This window comes from Natrix helvetica (assembly GCF_964273705.1).
Source record: "Natrix helvetica genome assembly, chromosome: 7".
Classification (NCBI taxonomy): domain Eukaryota; kingdom Metazoa; phylum Chordata; class Lepidosauria; order Squamata; family Natricidae; genus Natrix; species Natrix helvetica.
The window spans coordinates 72735831-72754621 of NC_138558.1; the positions used below are offsets into that span (position 1 = coordinate 72735831).

General features: G+C 47.0%; 1 protein-coding gene across 2 annotated transcripts in view; it reads left to right on the forward strand.

Annotated features, from left to right (window-relative positions):
- The window catches only part of PGCKA1 (PDCD10 and GCKIII kinases associated 1), a 57845-nt gene that overhangs the window by 34990 nt on the left and 4064 nt on the right, over window positions 1-18791 (forward strand). For both annotated transcript variants that reach the window (XM_081959804.1, XM_081959805.1), the window contains exons 2-3: window positions 12116-12164; window positions 13562-13616. In XM_081959804.1, coding sequence (XP_081815930.1) covers window positions 13585-13616 — 32 coding nt within the window. In that variant the 5' untranslated portion in view covers window positions 12116-12164; window positions 13562-13584. The remainder of the gene's footprint in view (window positions 1-12115; window positions 12165-13561; window positions 13617-18791) is intronic.

Genomic DNA, 18791 nt, shown 5'->3' on the forward strand with positions numbered 1-18791 from the left:
GTGCTGGGGTCGTGCACATAGCATTATGAGTGTGGCACGCCTGCGCACAACCCCCCTGAACTCCCCTCTGCTTTTGGCACGCGAGCCAAAAAAGGTTCGCCATTCCTGTTATAGATATATAGTTAAATATAGATGTAGATATATAGATATAGATGATATAATAAATCAGAAAGTAAATCGTAGAGTCTAGGCAGAGAGATTGGATATGAACATATAAATATTAGATAATACAGAGAGTAAATCGCAGAGTGTAAGCATAGAGATTTGACATAGGTTATAATATATAGATATGGGCCAAATTCACTTAACAAATGCTTCACTTAGCAACATAAATATTGGGCTCAGTTGTGGTCCTAACTCGAGGACAATCTGTCTTAAGCCATCAAGCCTTCCTCGATTCTTTTGTATTCTGTCCCATTCCAAGTTGCATTTCCAAAGCTAGCTGGGGGAAAAAAGGGAGAACTCTTTTTTCTCGGCAAATCTATTTCTCGTTGGACCAGTTCTTGAGGTGACTGACTGGAGCCTTCCCAGGATTGAAGGTGGCAAGAAAGCAAAAACATGTTGACAAAACGAATCAAAGCGGAGCGGGGAGTGCGTCCCTGGTTGCAGGCTAGAGGTGAAAACCTTTTTCTGACATCAACCCAGCTAAAAAAACGAGTTTGACAGGGAAGCAGCTGCAGAGTTGATTTGCCTCCCGACTGGCTAAGTGCTGCCTGTTCCAGTCATTTCTACAAGGAGTGCAGGTTTCCAACAAGATCAACAGTCATCGTAGTCCAGATAGACTACATGCCATACATTATGTCCCAAAACAGCATAACTTAAGACAGATTGCTAGCAGGAAGAGCTGTGTTTTTTTTTAAAAAAAAAATTCATTTAAGTTATGGAGCACATGATTGACCGCAGGCACTTAGCCCCCTCGAGACTGGCAAAAATGTATCCAAACTTAAATCCAAACTCTTGCAAGTGTAAACAGGCGCAGGGTATCTTCCTTCATGTATGGTGGTTATGCCCAAAAGCAAAAAAAATATTGGACTAAAATACAAAAGTGTTTACAGGAAATGACAAACACCAAATAGAACTCAAAGTAGATTGTTTCTTCTGGGAATTATTAAGGGAAAATATATGAAAGAGATAAAATATTTAATTTTGGCACATAATTGCAGCAGTGAGAACAGCACTCACACAATGTTGGAAAAGTGATACTATTCTGACAGACTGTTTGATAATCCAAAAGATTCTTGATTGCGCAGAGATGGATGAACTCACCGTAGAGTTAAGGGACAAGGAAGACTCAGAATAGTATACAGTTTGGGAAATCCATTAGTATCAATGGATAAATAATAGAACATGAAATGTACAGCTTAGAAACATAGATGAATAGATATAGGAATAATAGGAATGTATAAAATGTATTTGAATAGTAAATGGTTATGTTAGTACTGTCAAAAAGGATTGTGACATACAAAATTATTTTTAAAGGTATTTGTATTTAATGTTTTAAATCCTCAATAAAGATTTTTTTTCTTAAAAAAATAAAAAAAATAAAAATATTATGGAGCATGGCATCCAATTTTGGTCACCACAATCTAAAAAAGATGTGGAGACTCTGGAAAGAGTGCAGAGAAGAGCAACCAAGATGATTAGGGGACTGGAGGTTAAAACATAGGAAGAACGGTTGCAGGAACTGGGTTTGTCTAGTTTAATGAAAAGAAGAACTAGGGGAGACATGATAGCAGTCTTCCAATATCTCAGGGGTTGCCACAAAGAAGAGGGAGTCAAACTATTATCCAAGGCACCTGAGGGTAGAACAAGAAGCAATGGGTGGAAACTAATCAAGGAGAGAAGCAACCTAGAACTAAGTAGAAATTTCCTGACAGTTAGAACAATTAATCAGTGGAACAGCTTGTCTCCAGAAGTTGTGAATGCTCCAACACTGGGAGATCTTAAGATGATGTTGGATAACCATTTATCTGAAGTGGTGCAGGGTTTCCTGCCTAAGCAGGGGGTTGGACTAGAAGACCTCCAAGGCCCCTTCCAACTCTGTTAATCTCTCTCATCCTCAGTTCCAGAGGTGGTATTCAGCCGGTTCGGACTGGTTTGGGCAAACTGGTAGCGGAGATCACGCCCTAGTGCTATTCCATCCTATTTAGATACGTTTTTGAGGCTGTGCACATGCGTGGAAGCCTCACGCACGAGCAAAGCTCATACACCGAAGGCCAGGTGCATGAGAAGCAAGTGTGCTCATGCGGAGCAAACCGGTGGTAAAAATAAATGAAACCCACCGCTGCTCAGTTCCCCCTTCCTTTTTAAGGAATCTTTCTCGTTATTCTCTTTTCTATTTTGAATTCTTTAAAAAAATATTCTATTTGTTCCACGTTGGAAATTATTGCTGTCTCACTTCCTGCTAGCAGGAAGAGTTTTTGAATCCTGCAGTGTTTTGGGAATTCATTTGGATGAATTCAGTCGTAGGTCGAGGACTACATACATACATACAATATTATTATTATTATTATTATGTGGTTAATTTTTGGTGAGATTCACAGCCTTTGGGGCCGGTTGGTAGCTCAACAGCTCAAGTCCTAACCAAGGACCTAGGAACAGTTAAGGTAACGTCGGAGGATATAAGTTGTTCCAAGTAGGGAGGTTTTTTGTAGAGTCAGAATGTTCAAGTCAGGTAAATTTAGAATTTTCAAATAGCAAGATAGCCATTATTATTATACAATTGTATCACAGCGGCCGATTGTTTCACCGGATTTGGCATTAATTACTAGTCGGGCCCCACCCAGGGGCCTAGGACATCATAACGTATTTTCGCAATATGTGTGCGGATCCAAGCAGTGCGGCCTTTTGCATTTGACTGATGGTGATTTTGTCAAGTTTTAACTGTTTTAAATGTAATTCCAGTGCTTTTGGAATAGCACCCAGTGTGACGATTACCACTGCTGGTTTGTGCCATAATAGTTGAATTTCAATTTTTAAGTCCTGGTATTTCGCGACTTTTTCATGTTCCTTCTCGGCGACCCTGCTATCACCTGGTATTGTGATGTCTATGATTGTAACCTTATTTTTCTCAACCAGTGTGATGTCTGGTGTGTTATGCGCCAGTATTTTGTCCGTTTGTATACGAAAATCTCATAGGATCTTGACCATCCGATTTTCGATGACTTTTTCAGGCTTATGTTCCCACCAGTTTGTTGTTGTTTTAATATTATAATTTTTGCACAAATTCCAGTGGATCATTTGTGCTACTGAATTGTGCCGCACTTTATAATCAGTCCGCGTGATTTTTTTACAGCAGCTGAGTATGTGGTCAACAGTTTCACCAACTTCTTTGCAGAGTCTGCATTTGGCATCATCAGAGGATTTTTCGATTTTGGTCTTAATGGCATTTGTTCGGATAGCTTGTTCTTGCGCAGCCAGGATTAGTGACTCTGTTTCTTTCTTTAATGTACCTGCTGTTAACCATAACCAAGTTTTTTCACTGTCCACTTTATCTTTTATTTTTTCCAGAAATTGACCATGTAATGCTTTGTTCTGCCAACTCTCCATTCTTGATTTTATCACATCTTTTCTGTATTCTTGTTTCATCTGTTGGGCCTTCAGTAGATTTTTGTTCTTTACTTTGATTAATAGATGTTCTTGACTTTCTTTTAAATAATCAGCCAGTGCATGTTTTTCTTCTTCAACTATTTGCTTCACTTGTAATAATCCTCTGCCACCTGATTTTTGGGGCAGGTATAGTCTATCAGTGTCACCGCGTGGATGTAAACTGTAGTGCATTGTCATTAGTTTCCTGGTTTTTCGGTCCAAAATGTCCAAATCAGCTTGTGTCCAGTTAACTATACCAGTTGTGTATCTTATAACTGGTGTTGCCCAGGTATTTATGGCCTTGATTGTATTTCCACCATTTAATTTAGATTTCAAAATTTTCCTAACTCTGTTGGTGCACTCTCCCCTGACAATAGTTTTTACTTCTCCATGTTTGATGCTATCCAACTGCAGACTGCCTAAGTATTTGTAGGCTCCATTTTCACTTAATTAGTTGGCCATTGGGCATTTCAATTCCCTCACACGCAGTGATTTTGCCCCTTTTTATGGATACAGCGGCGCATTTTTCCATGCCAAACTTCATTGAAATATCGGTGCTGAATACTCAGACTGTGTTTGTCAGTGATTGGATTTCTATTTCTGACTTACCATAGAGTTTCAAATCATCCATATATAATAAATGCGAAAATTTTTCAGCTTCTTTGGCTGTTTGGTAGCCTAATTTCATTTTTTTTAAGATTACCGATAGCGGGATCATCGCGATGATGAAGAGAAGAGGTGAAAGTGAATCACCCTGGAAAATTCCTCGCTTGATATTAACCATTCCGTAGTTTTCATCCCCTACTGCCAACTCAGTTCTCCATTTTTTCATCGCCTTTTCAGTGAAGGATGTAATATTTTTGCTAATGCCAGTTGTTTCTAAGCATTTTATGATCCAACTCTGTGGCAATGAGTCGAATGCCTTTTTATAATCAATCCAGACCATATTCAAGTTCGTTTTTCTTTTCTTACAGTTTTCTAATATCATTTTATCAATCAGGAGCTGATCTTTTGTGCCTCTGCTCCTTCTTTTATTGCCTTTTTGCTCTACTGGCAAGATGTTGTTTGTTTCCAAATAATCCATAATATTATCTGCAATAATGCCTGTGAGTAATTTGAAGGTTGTTGGCAAGCATGTTATTGGTCTGTAGTTTTCAGGTATTGTTCCTTTAGTTGCATCTTTCTGAATCAAGTATGTTTTTCCAATTGTCAACCATTCATCAATTTGACCATTTTGTAAAATTTCATTCAGTTGCCTGGCCAATATTGCATGTAAACTGGTCAGATATTTGAGCCAGAAACCATGTAATTGGTCATTTCCAGGTGATGTCCAATTCTTTACATTTTTTGCTCGATTTTTGACCATCTCAGTTGTTATTTCTAATACTTGCATTTGTTTGTTACCAATGCTTTTCTCAAAGTCATGTATCCACTTTGCTTCCTTATTGTAGTCCTTTGCATTTCCCCACAATCCTTTCCAGAATTCAGCTGTGGCCTGCTTTTCTGGTTTTTCACTTTTGGTGTCACCATTCACATTAAGACTTTGATAAAAATGCCATTGGTCTGATCGAAATTGTTGATTTTGTTTGTATGGGATGATTCGTGCCTCATATCTCTCAATTTTTCTAGCTGTTGCTGTTATCTGCTGTTTTACAATCTCTACAGCTTCATTGATGTTTCCAATCTATATCTTCTGATTTGCTGATCTATGATTTTGCTGTTTTTAACTCGTTGCTCATGCATGTTCTTTAAGTTGCTAGCATCTGCCCTGATTTTTTTGTTCTAATCGGATTTTCCACTTTGGCTTTGATGCTTTTTCCATTATGTGATTAGGTACTTTGATTTTAATGCCTAGTTCATTAGTGACTATTACAGCTGCACTGTACATTAACTGATTCATTTCCAAGATGGATCCCGATTCAATTGTTGAAAGCACTGCATTAACCATTTTCATGATAGGACCCAAAATTTTCTTAGGGACAGTTTTGAATGATGGTAAACGTTGCCTTTCCTCACTAGCCAGAAAATGCTCCATGATCTTGTCCTTCAGTTCTTTTTGTTTTTGAGTTGGTTCATCAGTTGGTTCAATGGTAACTGGTTCTGGTGGTAGTGTTGTTATTTCCTCTCCGACAGCTTCCTCTGGGAGTTCTACTACGATTTCTTTAGTTGTGTCTTGCGTATCAGTTAATTCCTCTTGTGATGTTGTTGTTTTTGTTTTGCAATTTGCCTGAATTTCCTCAAGTTCAACTTCGCTAAACACTTTATTCTCCATAGTGAGGGGGAGGAGTATCCAGACTGGGTTAACCTTGTCCTCTCACTGATTGGACTGAATCAGATAAGCTCTTTGGGAACTCCCACTGGTCACCGGGTACAACCCAGTTATCGGCTCAGTCCACTCGCTGGACGGTTGACCATTCTGGATCTCCAGCAACTTTCTACAATTTAGAGGGAAAAAAGACTTGGATCCACGAATTTTGCCTCCCAGCACTGCGCTTTAGCCTCCTATCTGCAAGACGAACTGCCACAAGCCCTCTGGGGCGGCACGCTGCCCTGGCCGCTGAGTGAGACCGGAGTCACTCAGTGAGGACTTTTGCCGGACAAGCAAGGAAGAGGGCACAAGCCTCCTGGAGGCAAGCCGTGCTGTGGAGGTTCTTCAAGCACAGGAGCGCTCCACCGCTCCCCCCAGAGTCGAGTGGCGAACTGCGGCTTTTCTAAGCACCGCGGAGCGCCCACGCTACCTCCACGTGGCCAGACGATCGCAGGGAAGCCGAAGAAGAAATCCCTGGTCACAGCGGCGTCAGAAGAAGGCAGGAATCCAGCGGCAAGGGCACGCGGCAGCTCCGGAAAGCCCCAGCGGCTAGGTGAGCACTTTTAAAAGTAGCGCCCTTTCTTCCAAGCTGTGCAGCACCATTTTGAAGCCAGGAGGAGCCATGTGGTCCAAGATGACGGCGCCCAGCAGCTCCGAGGAAGCAGGAAGCCAGGAAGCTGCTAATCCAGCCAGCAGCCCCATCGGAGGGGCAGAAGACCAGGCAACCAGGTCAGTAACCTTCCCAGAGACTGTCCATAGAAGGGGGGAGAGGAAAGGCTAAGTCTAAACAGAAGCGCCTCTCCCCCAGGGTAGATCCAAGGGAAGGGGGGGCAGAAACCGCCCAAGCCTCCCTCCAAGTACGAGAGGCGAAGGCATCAGACCTTGGAAAGGCTCTGCAAGAAGGCAAGTGGCCACAAGAGCACCCCAGGCATGGGCACAGAGGGGCAAGCTCCAGGGACTCCCTCCCCCATGGGAGCCACAGAGAAGAACCCAGCAATGCAGGCTAGGATCCCTATAGACCAGTGACGTGCGGTGAGGTTTATGACTGGTGAGGCACTGACACAGTGCTGGGTTTCAAATATTTTTAGACTTGTGGACTTCAACTCCCAGAATTCCACAGCCAGGCATGCTCAGTTCCAATTTAAAGCAACAGCATTTGTTTTTCTCCTTTGCTCCTTCTTTCTTTTTCTTTTTCTTCTCCTTCCCCTCCTTCCTCCCTCTCTCCCTTCCTCCCCCTCTCTCAATCAAACACACACACACACACACACACACACACACACACACACAGAAGTTGGATTGGACTATCTCTCCTACCCCTTCCCTCTCTCACTCACTCTCAAACAAACCCCCACACACACAAAAGTTGGATTGGATATCTTTTCCAGTGGCTTGAAAGCAGCTCCTCTGCCACCCCACCCCCCCATTCCCCTGCTGCCTTTCCCAAACACCTCCACCATTGCAAATGCAGCCTGTTGTCTGAGTGGGAAATGCCTGGAACACAATAAAGCCCACCCACCACCTCCTGCTGGCAGGCTGGGGTGAGAGGAGAGGCAGAGAAGCCGGAGGGGAGCCGATCCGAGCCTTCCAAAAGAAAGAGGCTGGGGGGAAGTGTGTGTACTACAGCATGGCTCTTTGCCTGGCTTCCTGCCTCCTCCTGTGGTCTCCTCAGTGCTCGCTTGTGCTCTCCCTCCCCAAGTGTAGTTTGATTGCAGGCGGAGCCACGTTGCCTTTTCAAACTTGTAATCAGTGAAGCTGGGCTAGATTTTTATATAGTTTTATCCAGCTGTGTGTGAGAGAGAGAGAAATGAATGGGGGCCTGGGGAGGAAGTCACTACACTTGGGGAGGGAGAGCACCAGTGAGGAGACCACAGGAGGAGGCAGGAAGCCAGGCAAAGAGCCATGCTGTAGCACACACACTGGCTCCACAATGTGGCTCTGCCTGCAATCAAACTACTCTTGGGGAGGGAGAGCACAAGCGAGCCAGGGTCCTTCCCTCCAGCCTTTGCCCAAAGCCCTGCACAGCGCCAGGAGGATGAAGTTTGAATTCCTCCCCCTCCCTCCAACCCACACGTACCTTTTCCAGCTTTTTTTAACAGTTAAGCAGAGTCATCCACGGTGAGGCAGTAACTAGCTCAGCTTTTTCCTTTTACTTTTTTTTTTCATGATGAGAGTGGTGAGGCTGTGCCTCACTTGCCTCACCTGACTGCACATCACTGCTATAGACACCTCTGGCCTTTGGGGCCCTGCTCAGGGGGGGCAATTCCCCTACCTTTCTGCAGTGGGAGCAGCCCTGCCCACAGGATCTCCAGGCCTGGGCATTCCTCCAGCACAAGGAGGCATGGGACAGTCCCCTCCCATAGGGGCACCCAATTTCCAGGAGATGATGATGAGGGCCTTTCAGCAATGCATGGCAGCGGCCTTCCAACAGCCACAGCCACAGGGGCTTCCTCCTTCCCCTCCCAGGGCTTCTGACTACCTGGATGTCCAGGAGGAAGACTTTCCTATTTCCTCAGCCTCATCCCAGGAGGACAGTGACCTGGAAAGTGAGGAGGGGGAGATCAGGAAGAGCAAGCTATCGGATGATGAAGGCATGCCGCCTCTCAAGCCTACATCCACCGGATTGTTCCAGCCTTCGCTGTTCAAATCTCTGCTTTTCAAGACAGCAGCCAAGCTGGGTAGCAAAGCTACAGAGGCTCCACCTCCACGCCAGGGCTTCTCAGCGGAGAACATTTTTGATGAGCAGACCATCGAGGCGGACACGATTCCTACGCCCAAGGCCTTCCTTGACCTGGTCAAACACCAGTGGGCTTCCCCCACTGTGGGCCCTTCGCCTTTATCCAACAACAGGATCTTCTTTAACGTGGACCAGGAGATGGCGAAGACCTTGGCCCAACCCTCCATCGACGCCCCGGTCGTGGCTCTGCACACAACTACCAACCTGCCAGGGGAACCAGAAGATGCTTTAAAGTTGGAGGAGAGGAAGGCGGACCTCACCTTTCAGAGGGGTCATCAGGCGGCCGCCTGGGCGGTGAAAGCAGCCACCACAGCCTCCTTCATCAACCATTCTTCCTTGCTGTGGCTGCAGGAACTACAGCAACGCACCCCCATAGCAGATGTCCGAGCCCATCAGGACATCAACAAGCTGGTGGCGGCCATCCAGTTTTCGTCGGATGCCACCCTAGCTACAGCCAGGTTTGCCTCCAGGGCAATCACTTCTTCGGTGGCTTCCCGCAGACTGCTGTGGCTACGACACTGGCAGGCAGACATCCGTCACAAGTGGCGATTGGCATCAGCTCCCTTCACAGGAGACGCCCTCTTCGGACCAGCACTGGAGCCATTCCTAATCGAGAATAAGGACAAGAGGAAGGTCCTTCCCACCACCCCAAAGGAGGGCAGCTTCAGGACGGTGCCGTACCCTAGGCGCTCCTACTCCCGGGGTCAAGACTCTGGCTCCTTCTTTCGGGGTCAGGACTCCTTTAGGGGATCAGAGGCAGGGTACCCAGGGAACAGGCAGTACCAGGGGGGATTCTTGGCCAGGCAGAGATACCCAGACAGGCAACAGAAAGGCAGGCAGCAAAAGCAGTCCTTTCGAGGGGGCGGAAGAGGCGGAGGGGGGCGCTCCTTCCACAAAAACTAAGTCTAGGTCCAGCTCTCCTCCCATCGGGGGGCGCTTGGCGTACTTCGTCCACCGCTGGGACCTCTCATCCTCTGATAAGTGGGTGCAGGATACCATCAGGCATGGCCTTTCGTTAGAGTTTCTGTCCAACCCCCCCAAGTTTTTTCCAGATATGTCCAGTCTCTAACAACCCGACCCATAAACTGCTGATGCAGGAGGCCATCCAGCACCTGTTGGAGATTAGGGCCATTCAGCCCGTGCCTCCAGAGCAGCAGGGTCAGGGACACTACTCCATCCTTTTTGTCATCTCCAAGCCTTCGGGCAATCCTGGATCTGAAGCGCCTGAACCGCTATATCCGATATAGGAGGTTCAAGATGCACTTTCTGCATTCCATATTGGAAGGGATTAGTCAGAGGGACCTTCTAACTCGGGGTTAAAAGGTGACCTCCACAACCATAGGCAGGTGGTTGCGATCCTGTATTGCCACTGCCTATCAGTCACAGGGCCTGTCCACGCCAGGCCGTATCACTGCTCACTCCACGCGGAACGCAGCCACTTCTACGGCCTGGGCCACGCAGGCTTCCTTGGCCGAAATCTGCAGGGCAGCCACATGGGCTTCCCCTTCCCCTTTCGTAAGGAACTATAAACTGGACTCCCTTGCTTCGGCAGAGGCCTCTTTTGGCCGCAGGGTGTTGCAAGTGGCCCATAGGGCGGGGGCCACGCCTCACCAGGCATGAGTTAGGGGGGGCCATGGGCCTCAGGGGTCTCCCTCCCTAGGGACGTGTAGGCTTTGGTACGTCCCAGTCTGGATACTCCTCCCCCTCACTATGGAGAAAGGGCGTTGGTACTTACCTGATACGCCTCTTCTCATAGTGGGGGAGGAGTATCCAGCCCCTCCCTGACAATGTTATGTTGGTAAAGTGTTATGTTGATGGTTCTTAAGTTATGTTGTTGTTTGATACAATAAAAGATAATATATGTTTTAAGAAGTCTGGAGTGAACGGTTCAACGAGTCGGATAGAGTTCTTCGCCGATAACTGGGTTGTACCCGGTGACCAGTGGGCGTGTCCCAAAGAGCTTATCTGACTCAGTCCAATCAGTGAGAGGACAAGGTTAACCCAGTCTGGATACTCCTCCCCCATTATGAGAAGAGGCGTATCAGGTAAGTACCAACGCCCTTTCCGTATAATAAATCGCCTTTGATCTGCTAGTCGTTGTTCACTAACATTTAAATCTGGATATTGTTGTTTCCATAAATCATACATTCGCTTTAAGTAGCCTCTTTTTTTGGGGGGCTCTGAATTGTAATAACAGGCCATTATGGCACGATTTTCATCTGCACTATATTTTTGTCGTTTTGTTGGCTGGTCCACTTGTAGCCCACTTGTTGATGGATGCCCAGGGACCTCAACATCCGCTGCGGCCCTTGTTAACCTGCGCGACGACCGATGCAGTATAGAATGTTTAGTCGTTTCTTTCACCATATTGTATGGGTTGGCGTGTTTTAATGGGGCCAGGTTGCCAACCTGACCCCAACCCTCCTCCTTTCTCATCCGGGCTTGGGACCGGCAATGGCAGAGTTGTTTTTGTTGTTGTTGTTGTTATTATTATTAACCTAATTGACCAGAGCTGATGGATATTAATAATTATAAATATCTGGAGAGCACCAGATTGCCTCACCTCTAGGCGCAGGTTTCAGATAAGATCAGTCGGTCAAAAGTGAACTTCAGGCAAAGCTATTGAAGGAAGCAACTCTAGAAATATGCTGGCTGAAAATAGTTGAAATACTTCTTGGATTTCATGGATGTTGTATTTCTTCCTGCTTTATCAGGAAATCTCAAAAGAATATTGTTATCCAAGAATTCCTTGAACAATAAAAGCTGGGTGGTGCGTAGATTATTCGTCTTTCTGTCTTTCTCAAAGACAGTCTTTTTTTGAGTTCTCCTTGTGGGCTAACCATATACCTTCAGTAGATTGATGTTCAGAGTTGGAAGGAACTTGGTAGGTCATCTAGTCCAACCCCCCCCCCTCCCAAGCAGGAGACCCTACGCCATTTCTGACAGAGGACAGTCCAGTCTCTTTTGGAAAACCTCCAGTGATGAAGCTCCCACAACTTCTGAAGGTGATCCATTCCATTGAATATAGAATAACAGAGTTGGAAGGGACCTTGGAGGTCATCTACTCCAACCCCCTGCCGAAGCAGGAGACCCCATGTCATTTCTGACAAAGAGCAGTCCAATCTCTTCTGGAAAGCTTCCAAGGATGAAGCTCCCACAACTTATGAAGGCAACCTCTGCTCCATGGGTTGATTGTTCTCACTGTCAGAAAATTCTTCCTTATTTCTAGGTTGAATCTCTCCTTGGTCTCCTGGTCCCTCTCTTCAATAGACCAGCCATGCCCAGTTCCTGGAACCATTCAACGTATGTTTTAGCCTCCAGTCCCCTCATCATCCTGGTTGCTCTTCTCTGCATTCTTTCCAGAGTCTTAGCAAAACTGGATGCAGTATTCTAGGTGTGGTCTTACTAAGGCTTTATAGAGTGGTATTAGTACCTCACTTCATCTTGATTTGTCTCCTAACCAGTTTTCATAACTATCATTTCAGATGCCCGTGAGGTTAAAATCATGGTCCTTCAACTCCCTCTGATTTGTTGGTAAGTAGGTTAACATATTTTCATGTCTCCATCAGTCTGAAGAACCTCTTGTAACTTATAACTTATAAACAGTGTGCTAAAATGGCCTATATTCCCCATCCATTCTAAATGCACGTAGCTCTTGACTTACGGCCACAATTGCGCCCAAAATCTCTGTTGCTAAGTGAGACATTTGCCCGGCGACTTTTACGACCGTCATAAATAAGAGTCAGTTGCCAAGAGTCTGAATTCTGATCACATGACCACGGGAAGGCTGTCCTAAGTGCAAAAAACAGTCATAAGTCACTCCCCCCCCCCCGTGGTATTGTAACGTTTGAACGGTCACTAAAGAAACTGTTGTAAGTTGAGGACTGCCGCCTTTAACTTGTTTCCATTTTTAAAATTCTGCTGGGTTAAGGGAAGCCACTTTAACCGAGGATTTCTCCTTTCTAGCCTTTTCAGCCCTGTCTGATTTCTGATCGGTACGTGGGTTAGATTTTTCACAGCACTTGGGACCCATAAGCCACAGCTCTTGAAAGAGTGGGTGGAACTTTTTAAATTTATCTGCTGTAGCATAACTTCTCAAGGTTTGCCGTCACAGGAGTCTGGATTTGGTTCTCTGCTGCTGTCTCACTCCATTTGGAGGCAAGCCGCTAGTTAATATTTAACGAAGGAAATACTTTTTGTTTCTAATACTATTAGAGGAAGAAAACTCCTTCGCTGTTTCTCTACTGGTTTAACCTTGCGATGTCTTAGATAAGAAAGAAAGAGAGAGAGAGAAGAAAAAGAAAGAAGAAAAAGAAAGAAAAAGAGAGAAAGGAAGGAAGGGATCAGAGAGGGAGAGAGGAACAAACAAAGGAAGAAAAGGGAAAGAGAGTGAGAAAGAAAGAAAAAAGGAAGGAAGAAAAAGAAAGGGAGGGGAAGGGAGGGGAGGGGGAGAGAGACAGAAAGGAAGGAAGGAAGGAGATAAGAAAGAAAGAAAGAAAGAAAGAAAGAAAGAAAGAAAGAAAGAAAGAAAGAAAGAAAGAAAGAAAGAGAAACAAAGAGCAGGGGTTCAGGGAGAGAGAAAGGAACGAGTGAAGAAAAGGGGATGAGAGAGAGAGAGAAAGAAAGAGCATGGTGAAAGGAGAGAGAGAGGAAGGAAGGAAAAGGAAAGAGAGAAAGAGAGGAAAGGAGAGGAAGGAAGGATGGATGGAAGGAAGGAAGGAAGGGGAGTGCAAGCAACATGTTGATGGAGTCAAATGTCCATCACCTTTAGTGTTTTCCATGTTTAAACATAGGTGATTGAAAACTCATTTTATCCAACACGCATTTCAAAAATAAAGTAGAAATTCCCACCTCTTGCTATTTTGCATAAAATTCCCTGCCTCTGATGTCTGTTTCTAAACACCCACCCACCCACCCGCTTCTCTTTACAGATACTGACAAAAGAAGAATCCAGATGGGGTGCAAATGCTGTAAAATGATTAAAAGGTAGGATCGCCTCCATCTCATTTCTGGCAGGGCTAAATTCAAAGAAGGTTAATTAATATGGCTAGCTTCCACAGTCATTTTTTTTTCACTTGTAAATTTTGAAAGCTGATGAGTGAGAGAGAGAGATGATGGATGGATGGATGGATGGATGGATGGATGGATGGATGGATGGATGGATGGATGGATGGATGGATGACAAAGATAGATGGTAGATGGATGGATGGATAGATGGATCGATGGATGGATGGATGGATGGATGGATGGATGGATGGATGGATGGATAGATGGATGGATGGATCACAAAGATAGATGGTAGATCTAGGGCCATGGAGAGGCCGGAGTGGTGCCTGGATTAAGCAGGCCTAGGCTAAGAACGCCCCCCCACCCACTGAGGACCCTAGACTTCTGTCCATGAGCTCATGCTCACCTGGAACCATCTTATGCCCACTTGGGACCATATAGGGCTTTCACCCACTTTTGTCATCTTTTATCATCATTTATCATCTTTGCCACCTCTTTTATGCCTGCACCATCTGGACATTTGGACTTCTATCTGCCCCCCCCCCATCCTCATCCAAATACGAACAGGATTCTGCCTCTTACCCCCCCCCCCCCTCCTACTGACTTTGTTACCATCTGCAGCACCTTAACCCCACTGGATTCTTATATCAATTTACCTGAGGTCAGACCTCAGGGGAGGCCCCTCTCTCGCAGGCATGGCCCTTGGCTCTCTCAAGGGCCCGCCTCGATGACGGGTTTGTCAACCCCGAGAGGTGCAGGAAACGGAAGCTAAGGGGGTTTTTAATTAAATGCTTTGTATCTTTTTTAGGGGGTTCCAGGGTGGGGGGGAGGGTCCATCAGACCGGGAGGGAAGCCAGTGCCAGGCAAACAGGTGAGTCCAGGAAGGAAGGGAACGAGGTGGGGGGGGGAAAGAAAAGGTCATTTCAACGGAGGGTTGTTTTATTACAACGGTCGTGGGGAGAGGGGGATGCGAGGACAGGAGAAGATCCCAAGGTCGGTTGGGAGACCGTGGCTGCTGGCTATGCCCGGTCGTTTGTACCAACCCCCGCAGTCTGGGTAGTCAGGAGCTACAGAGCCAGGGCCTGCGGCTGATGCTTTGCAATGCAAGGTCTGTGATTAACAAGGCCCCCCTCATCAATGAGTTGATCTCAGAGGGGGAGCTAGACCTTGCAGGGATAACGGAGACCTGGTTGGGCGACGAGGGCGGTTTGCCCCTCGTGGAAATGTGCCCACTGGGTTTCCGGGCATTTCATCAGCCCCGGGCCCTGGGTAAGGGTGGTGGGGTGGCGGTAGTTATTCGGGAATGTTTGGAGCCGAGAGAGTTCACTGTTCCTCAGATACCCGGGTGTGAGTCCCGTGGTGTGAAATGGGGCCCAGGGAGGTAGTGGGGCTTGCTGATTGTATACTTGGCTCCTCGCTATGCATCAGCAGCCCTGCCCGAGCTCCTCGAGCTGATCTCGGAAACGGCAGTTGAGACCCCCAAGCTTCTGGTTATGGGGGATTTCAACTTGCCGTCGACGGGAGAGGCTTCTGAGGTGGCTTGGGAGTTCATGGCTTCCATGACGGCCATGGACCTGACCCAATTAGTGCAGGGCCCCACTCACGAAGGGGGCCACACACTGGATCTCATTTTTGTATCTGAACAGTGGACGAGTGATCTGGGAATAGGGGATTTAGTCATCACGCCCCTGTCATGGTCAGACCACTCATCCCTCCGGCTGGACTTCCCTGGCGCTATCCCCCACCGCGAGGAGGCGGAACCAGACTCTATAAACTGGTACCGCCCCAGGCACCTGATGGAACCGGATAGATTCCAGACGGAGCTTGGGCCAATACCTATAGCCCTGACCCGGTCCCGGTCGGAGGACCTAGCGGCCACCTGGAATAGGGCGGCGGCTGGGGCCTTGGACTGGGTTGCGCCTTTGCGACGTCTCCTGCGGCAGCGATCCACCCGGGCTCCTTGGTTTACCGAGGAGCTGAGGGTGATGAAACGCCACAGGAGACGTCTAGAGAGCAGGTGGAGGTCCTCACGCTCCGAATCTGATCGAGCACAGGTAAGAGCCTACTTGCGGACTTACCTTGTGGCATTAAGGGCGGCCAAACGTAGACATTGTGCCGCCCTTATTGCGTCCGCCGATAACCGCCCTGCCGCCCTGTTTCGGGTGACCCGCTCCCTCCTATCACAGAGGACGCGGGGGGCACCCCTGCAGGGAAGAGCAGAGGAGTTTGGGGAATATCTGCAGGACAAAGTCGCTCAGATCCGGAGCGGATGGGCCCCCTTCAGTGGACCGGACGAGCCGTCAACAGCGAGTCTTGTGAGACCACTCTGGGAGGAGTTTGACTCTGTTGCCCCCGAGGATTTGGACAGGTTACGTGGACGGCTGCGACCCACCACATGTTCAATGGACCCGTATCCCTCCTGGCTGGTACTGGCATCCTGGGAGATGACACTAGGCTGGCTTCTGGGCCTGGTGAACGCTTCGTTGGGTGAGGGATCCTTGCCAACCGCCTTGAAAGAGGCGGTGGTGAGGCCCCTGCTCAAGAAGCCTTCACTGGACCCAACGGAACTAGCTAATTACCGTCCAGTCTCCAACCTTCCCTTTTTGGCGAAGGTTGTTGAGAATGTGGTGGCGCAGCAATTTCCGCGACACCTCGACGAATCCGAATATCTAGACTCACGCCAGTCCAGTTTCCTACCCGGGCACAGCACGGAGACAGCCTTGGTCGCGTTGGTTGATGATCTCTGGAGGGCCAGAGATAGAGGTTGTTCCTCTATCCTGGTCCTATTAGACCTCTCAGCGGCTTTTGATACCATCGACCATGGTATCCTATTGGGCCGGCTGGGGGGGATGGGAGTCGGAGGCACCGTTCTACGGTGGTTCGGCTCCTACCTCTCCGACCGGACGCAATGTGTGTTGACAGGGGGGCAGAGGTCGACCCTGAGGCCACTCTCTTGTGGGGTGCCGCAGGGGTCGGTCCTCTCGCCTCTCCTGTTCAACACATATGTGAAGCCGCTGGGGGAGATCATCCGTGGTTTTGGGGTTGAATACCATCTGTACGCTGATGATACGCAGCTGTACATCTCAACCCCAAACCACCCCAACGAGGCTGTCGAAGTGATGTCCCGGTGTTTGGAAGCCGTCGGGGTCTGGATGGGGGACAACAGACTCAAACTCAACCCCTCCAAGACTGAGTGGCTGTGGCTACCGGCACCCCGGATCAGCCAGCTAACTCCATCGCTGGCCATAGGGGGTGAACAACTCCCCCCTGTGGAGCGGGCGCGCAATTTGGGAGTCCTCCTAGATGCCCGGCTGTCTATGGATGACCATGTGGCAGCCGTGGCAAGGGGGGCGTTCCACCAGGTTCACCTGGTGCGTCAATTGCGCCCCCTACTGGACCGGGATGCCCTACGCACGGTCACTCATGCGCTGGTGACGTCTCGCCTGGACTACTGCAATGCCCTCTACATGGGGCTTCCCTTGGGACGCATCCGAAGACTACAGCTAGTCCAGAACGCAGCCGCGCGGGTGATTGTGGGGAGCTCAAGATACTCCCACGTGACACCTCTCCTGCGCGAGCTGCACTGGCTACCTGTGGTTTTTCGGGTGCGTTTCAAGGTATTGATTACCATCTTTAAAGCGCTCCATGGCACAGGACCCAGTTACCTGCGGGATCGTATCCTCCCGCACACATCCCTACAACCAATGCGCTCTCACAGGGAGGGACTACTACTGGTGCCGTCCACTAGGCAGTGCCAGCGGGCGACGCCTAGGGGTAGGACCTTCTCTGTGATGGGCCCAACCCTCTGGAATGACCTCCCCCCCGACATTAGAACTACCACTGACTTCCGTTCCTTCCGTCAAAAATTAAAGACTCACCTGTTTCGATTAGCTGGCCTGGCACATTCTTAGTTTTTACCTCCCGGTGGATATATTTTAATGGGTAATTTTGGGTAATATTTTAACTCTTGGGTTATTAGAGTTTTTAATGTACTATATTTATTATTCTATATACAGTCTTGCAACCTCCTCCACCTACGTATTTAATTATTTAACTGTTTTATGTATGTATTTTATAACGCATTTTAGTGACTGTACACCGCCCCGAGTCCCTTTCGGGAGAGGGGGCGGTCTATAAATACGAATAATAAATAAATAAAAATAAATAAATAGATGGATGGATGGATGGATCACAAAGATAGATGATAGATAGATAGATAGATAGATAGATAGATAGATAGATAGATAGATAGATAGATAGATAGATAGATAGATAGATAGATAGATAGATAGATAGATGATAGATGGATGGATGGATGGATCACAAAGATAGATGGTAGATAAATAGATGGATGGATGGATGGATGACAAAGATAGATGGTAGATAAATAGATGGATGGATGACAAAGATAGATGGTAGATAGATAGATGGATGGATGGATGGATGGATGGATGGATGGATGGATGGATGGATGGATCACAAAGATAGATGGTAGATAAATAGATGGATGGATGGATGGATCACAAAGATAGATGGTAGATAAATAGATGGATGGATGGATGGATGGATCACAAAGATAGATGGTAGATAGATAGATAGATAGATAGATAGATAGATAGATAGATAGATAGATAGATAGATAGATAGATAGATAGATAGATAGATGATGGATGGATCACAAAGATAGATGGTAGATAAATGGATGGATGGATGGATCACAAAGATAGATGGTAGATGGATGGATGGATGGATGGATGGATGGATGGATGGATCACAAAGATAGATGGTAGATAAATAGATGGATGGATGGATGGATGGATGGATCACAAAGATAGATGGTAGATAGATGATAGATAGATAGATAGATAGATAGATAGATGATAGATAGATAGATAGATAGATAGATAGATAGATAGATAGATAGATAGATAGATAGATAGATAGATAGATAGAAGGCGGACATGGATGGATGGATGGGACACACATATAGATGGTAGATAGATAGGTAGATGGATGGATGGATCACAAAGATAGATGATAGATGGATGGATGGATGGATGGATGGATGGATGGATGGATGGATGAATGGATGGATCACAGAGATAGATGGTAGATAAATAGATAGATGTAGATAGATAGATGATAGATAGATAG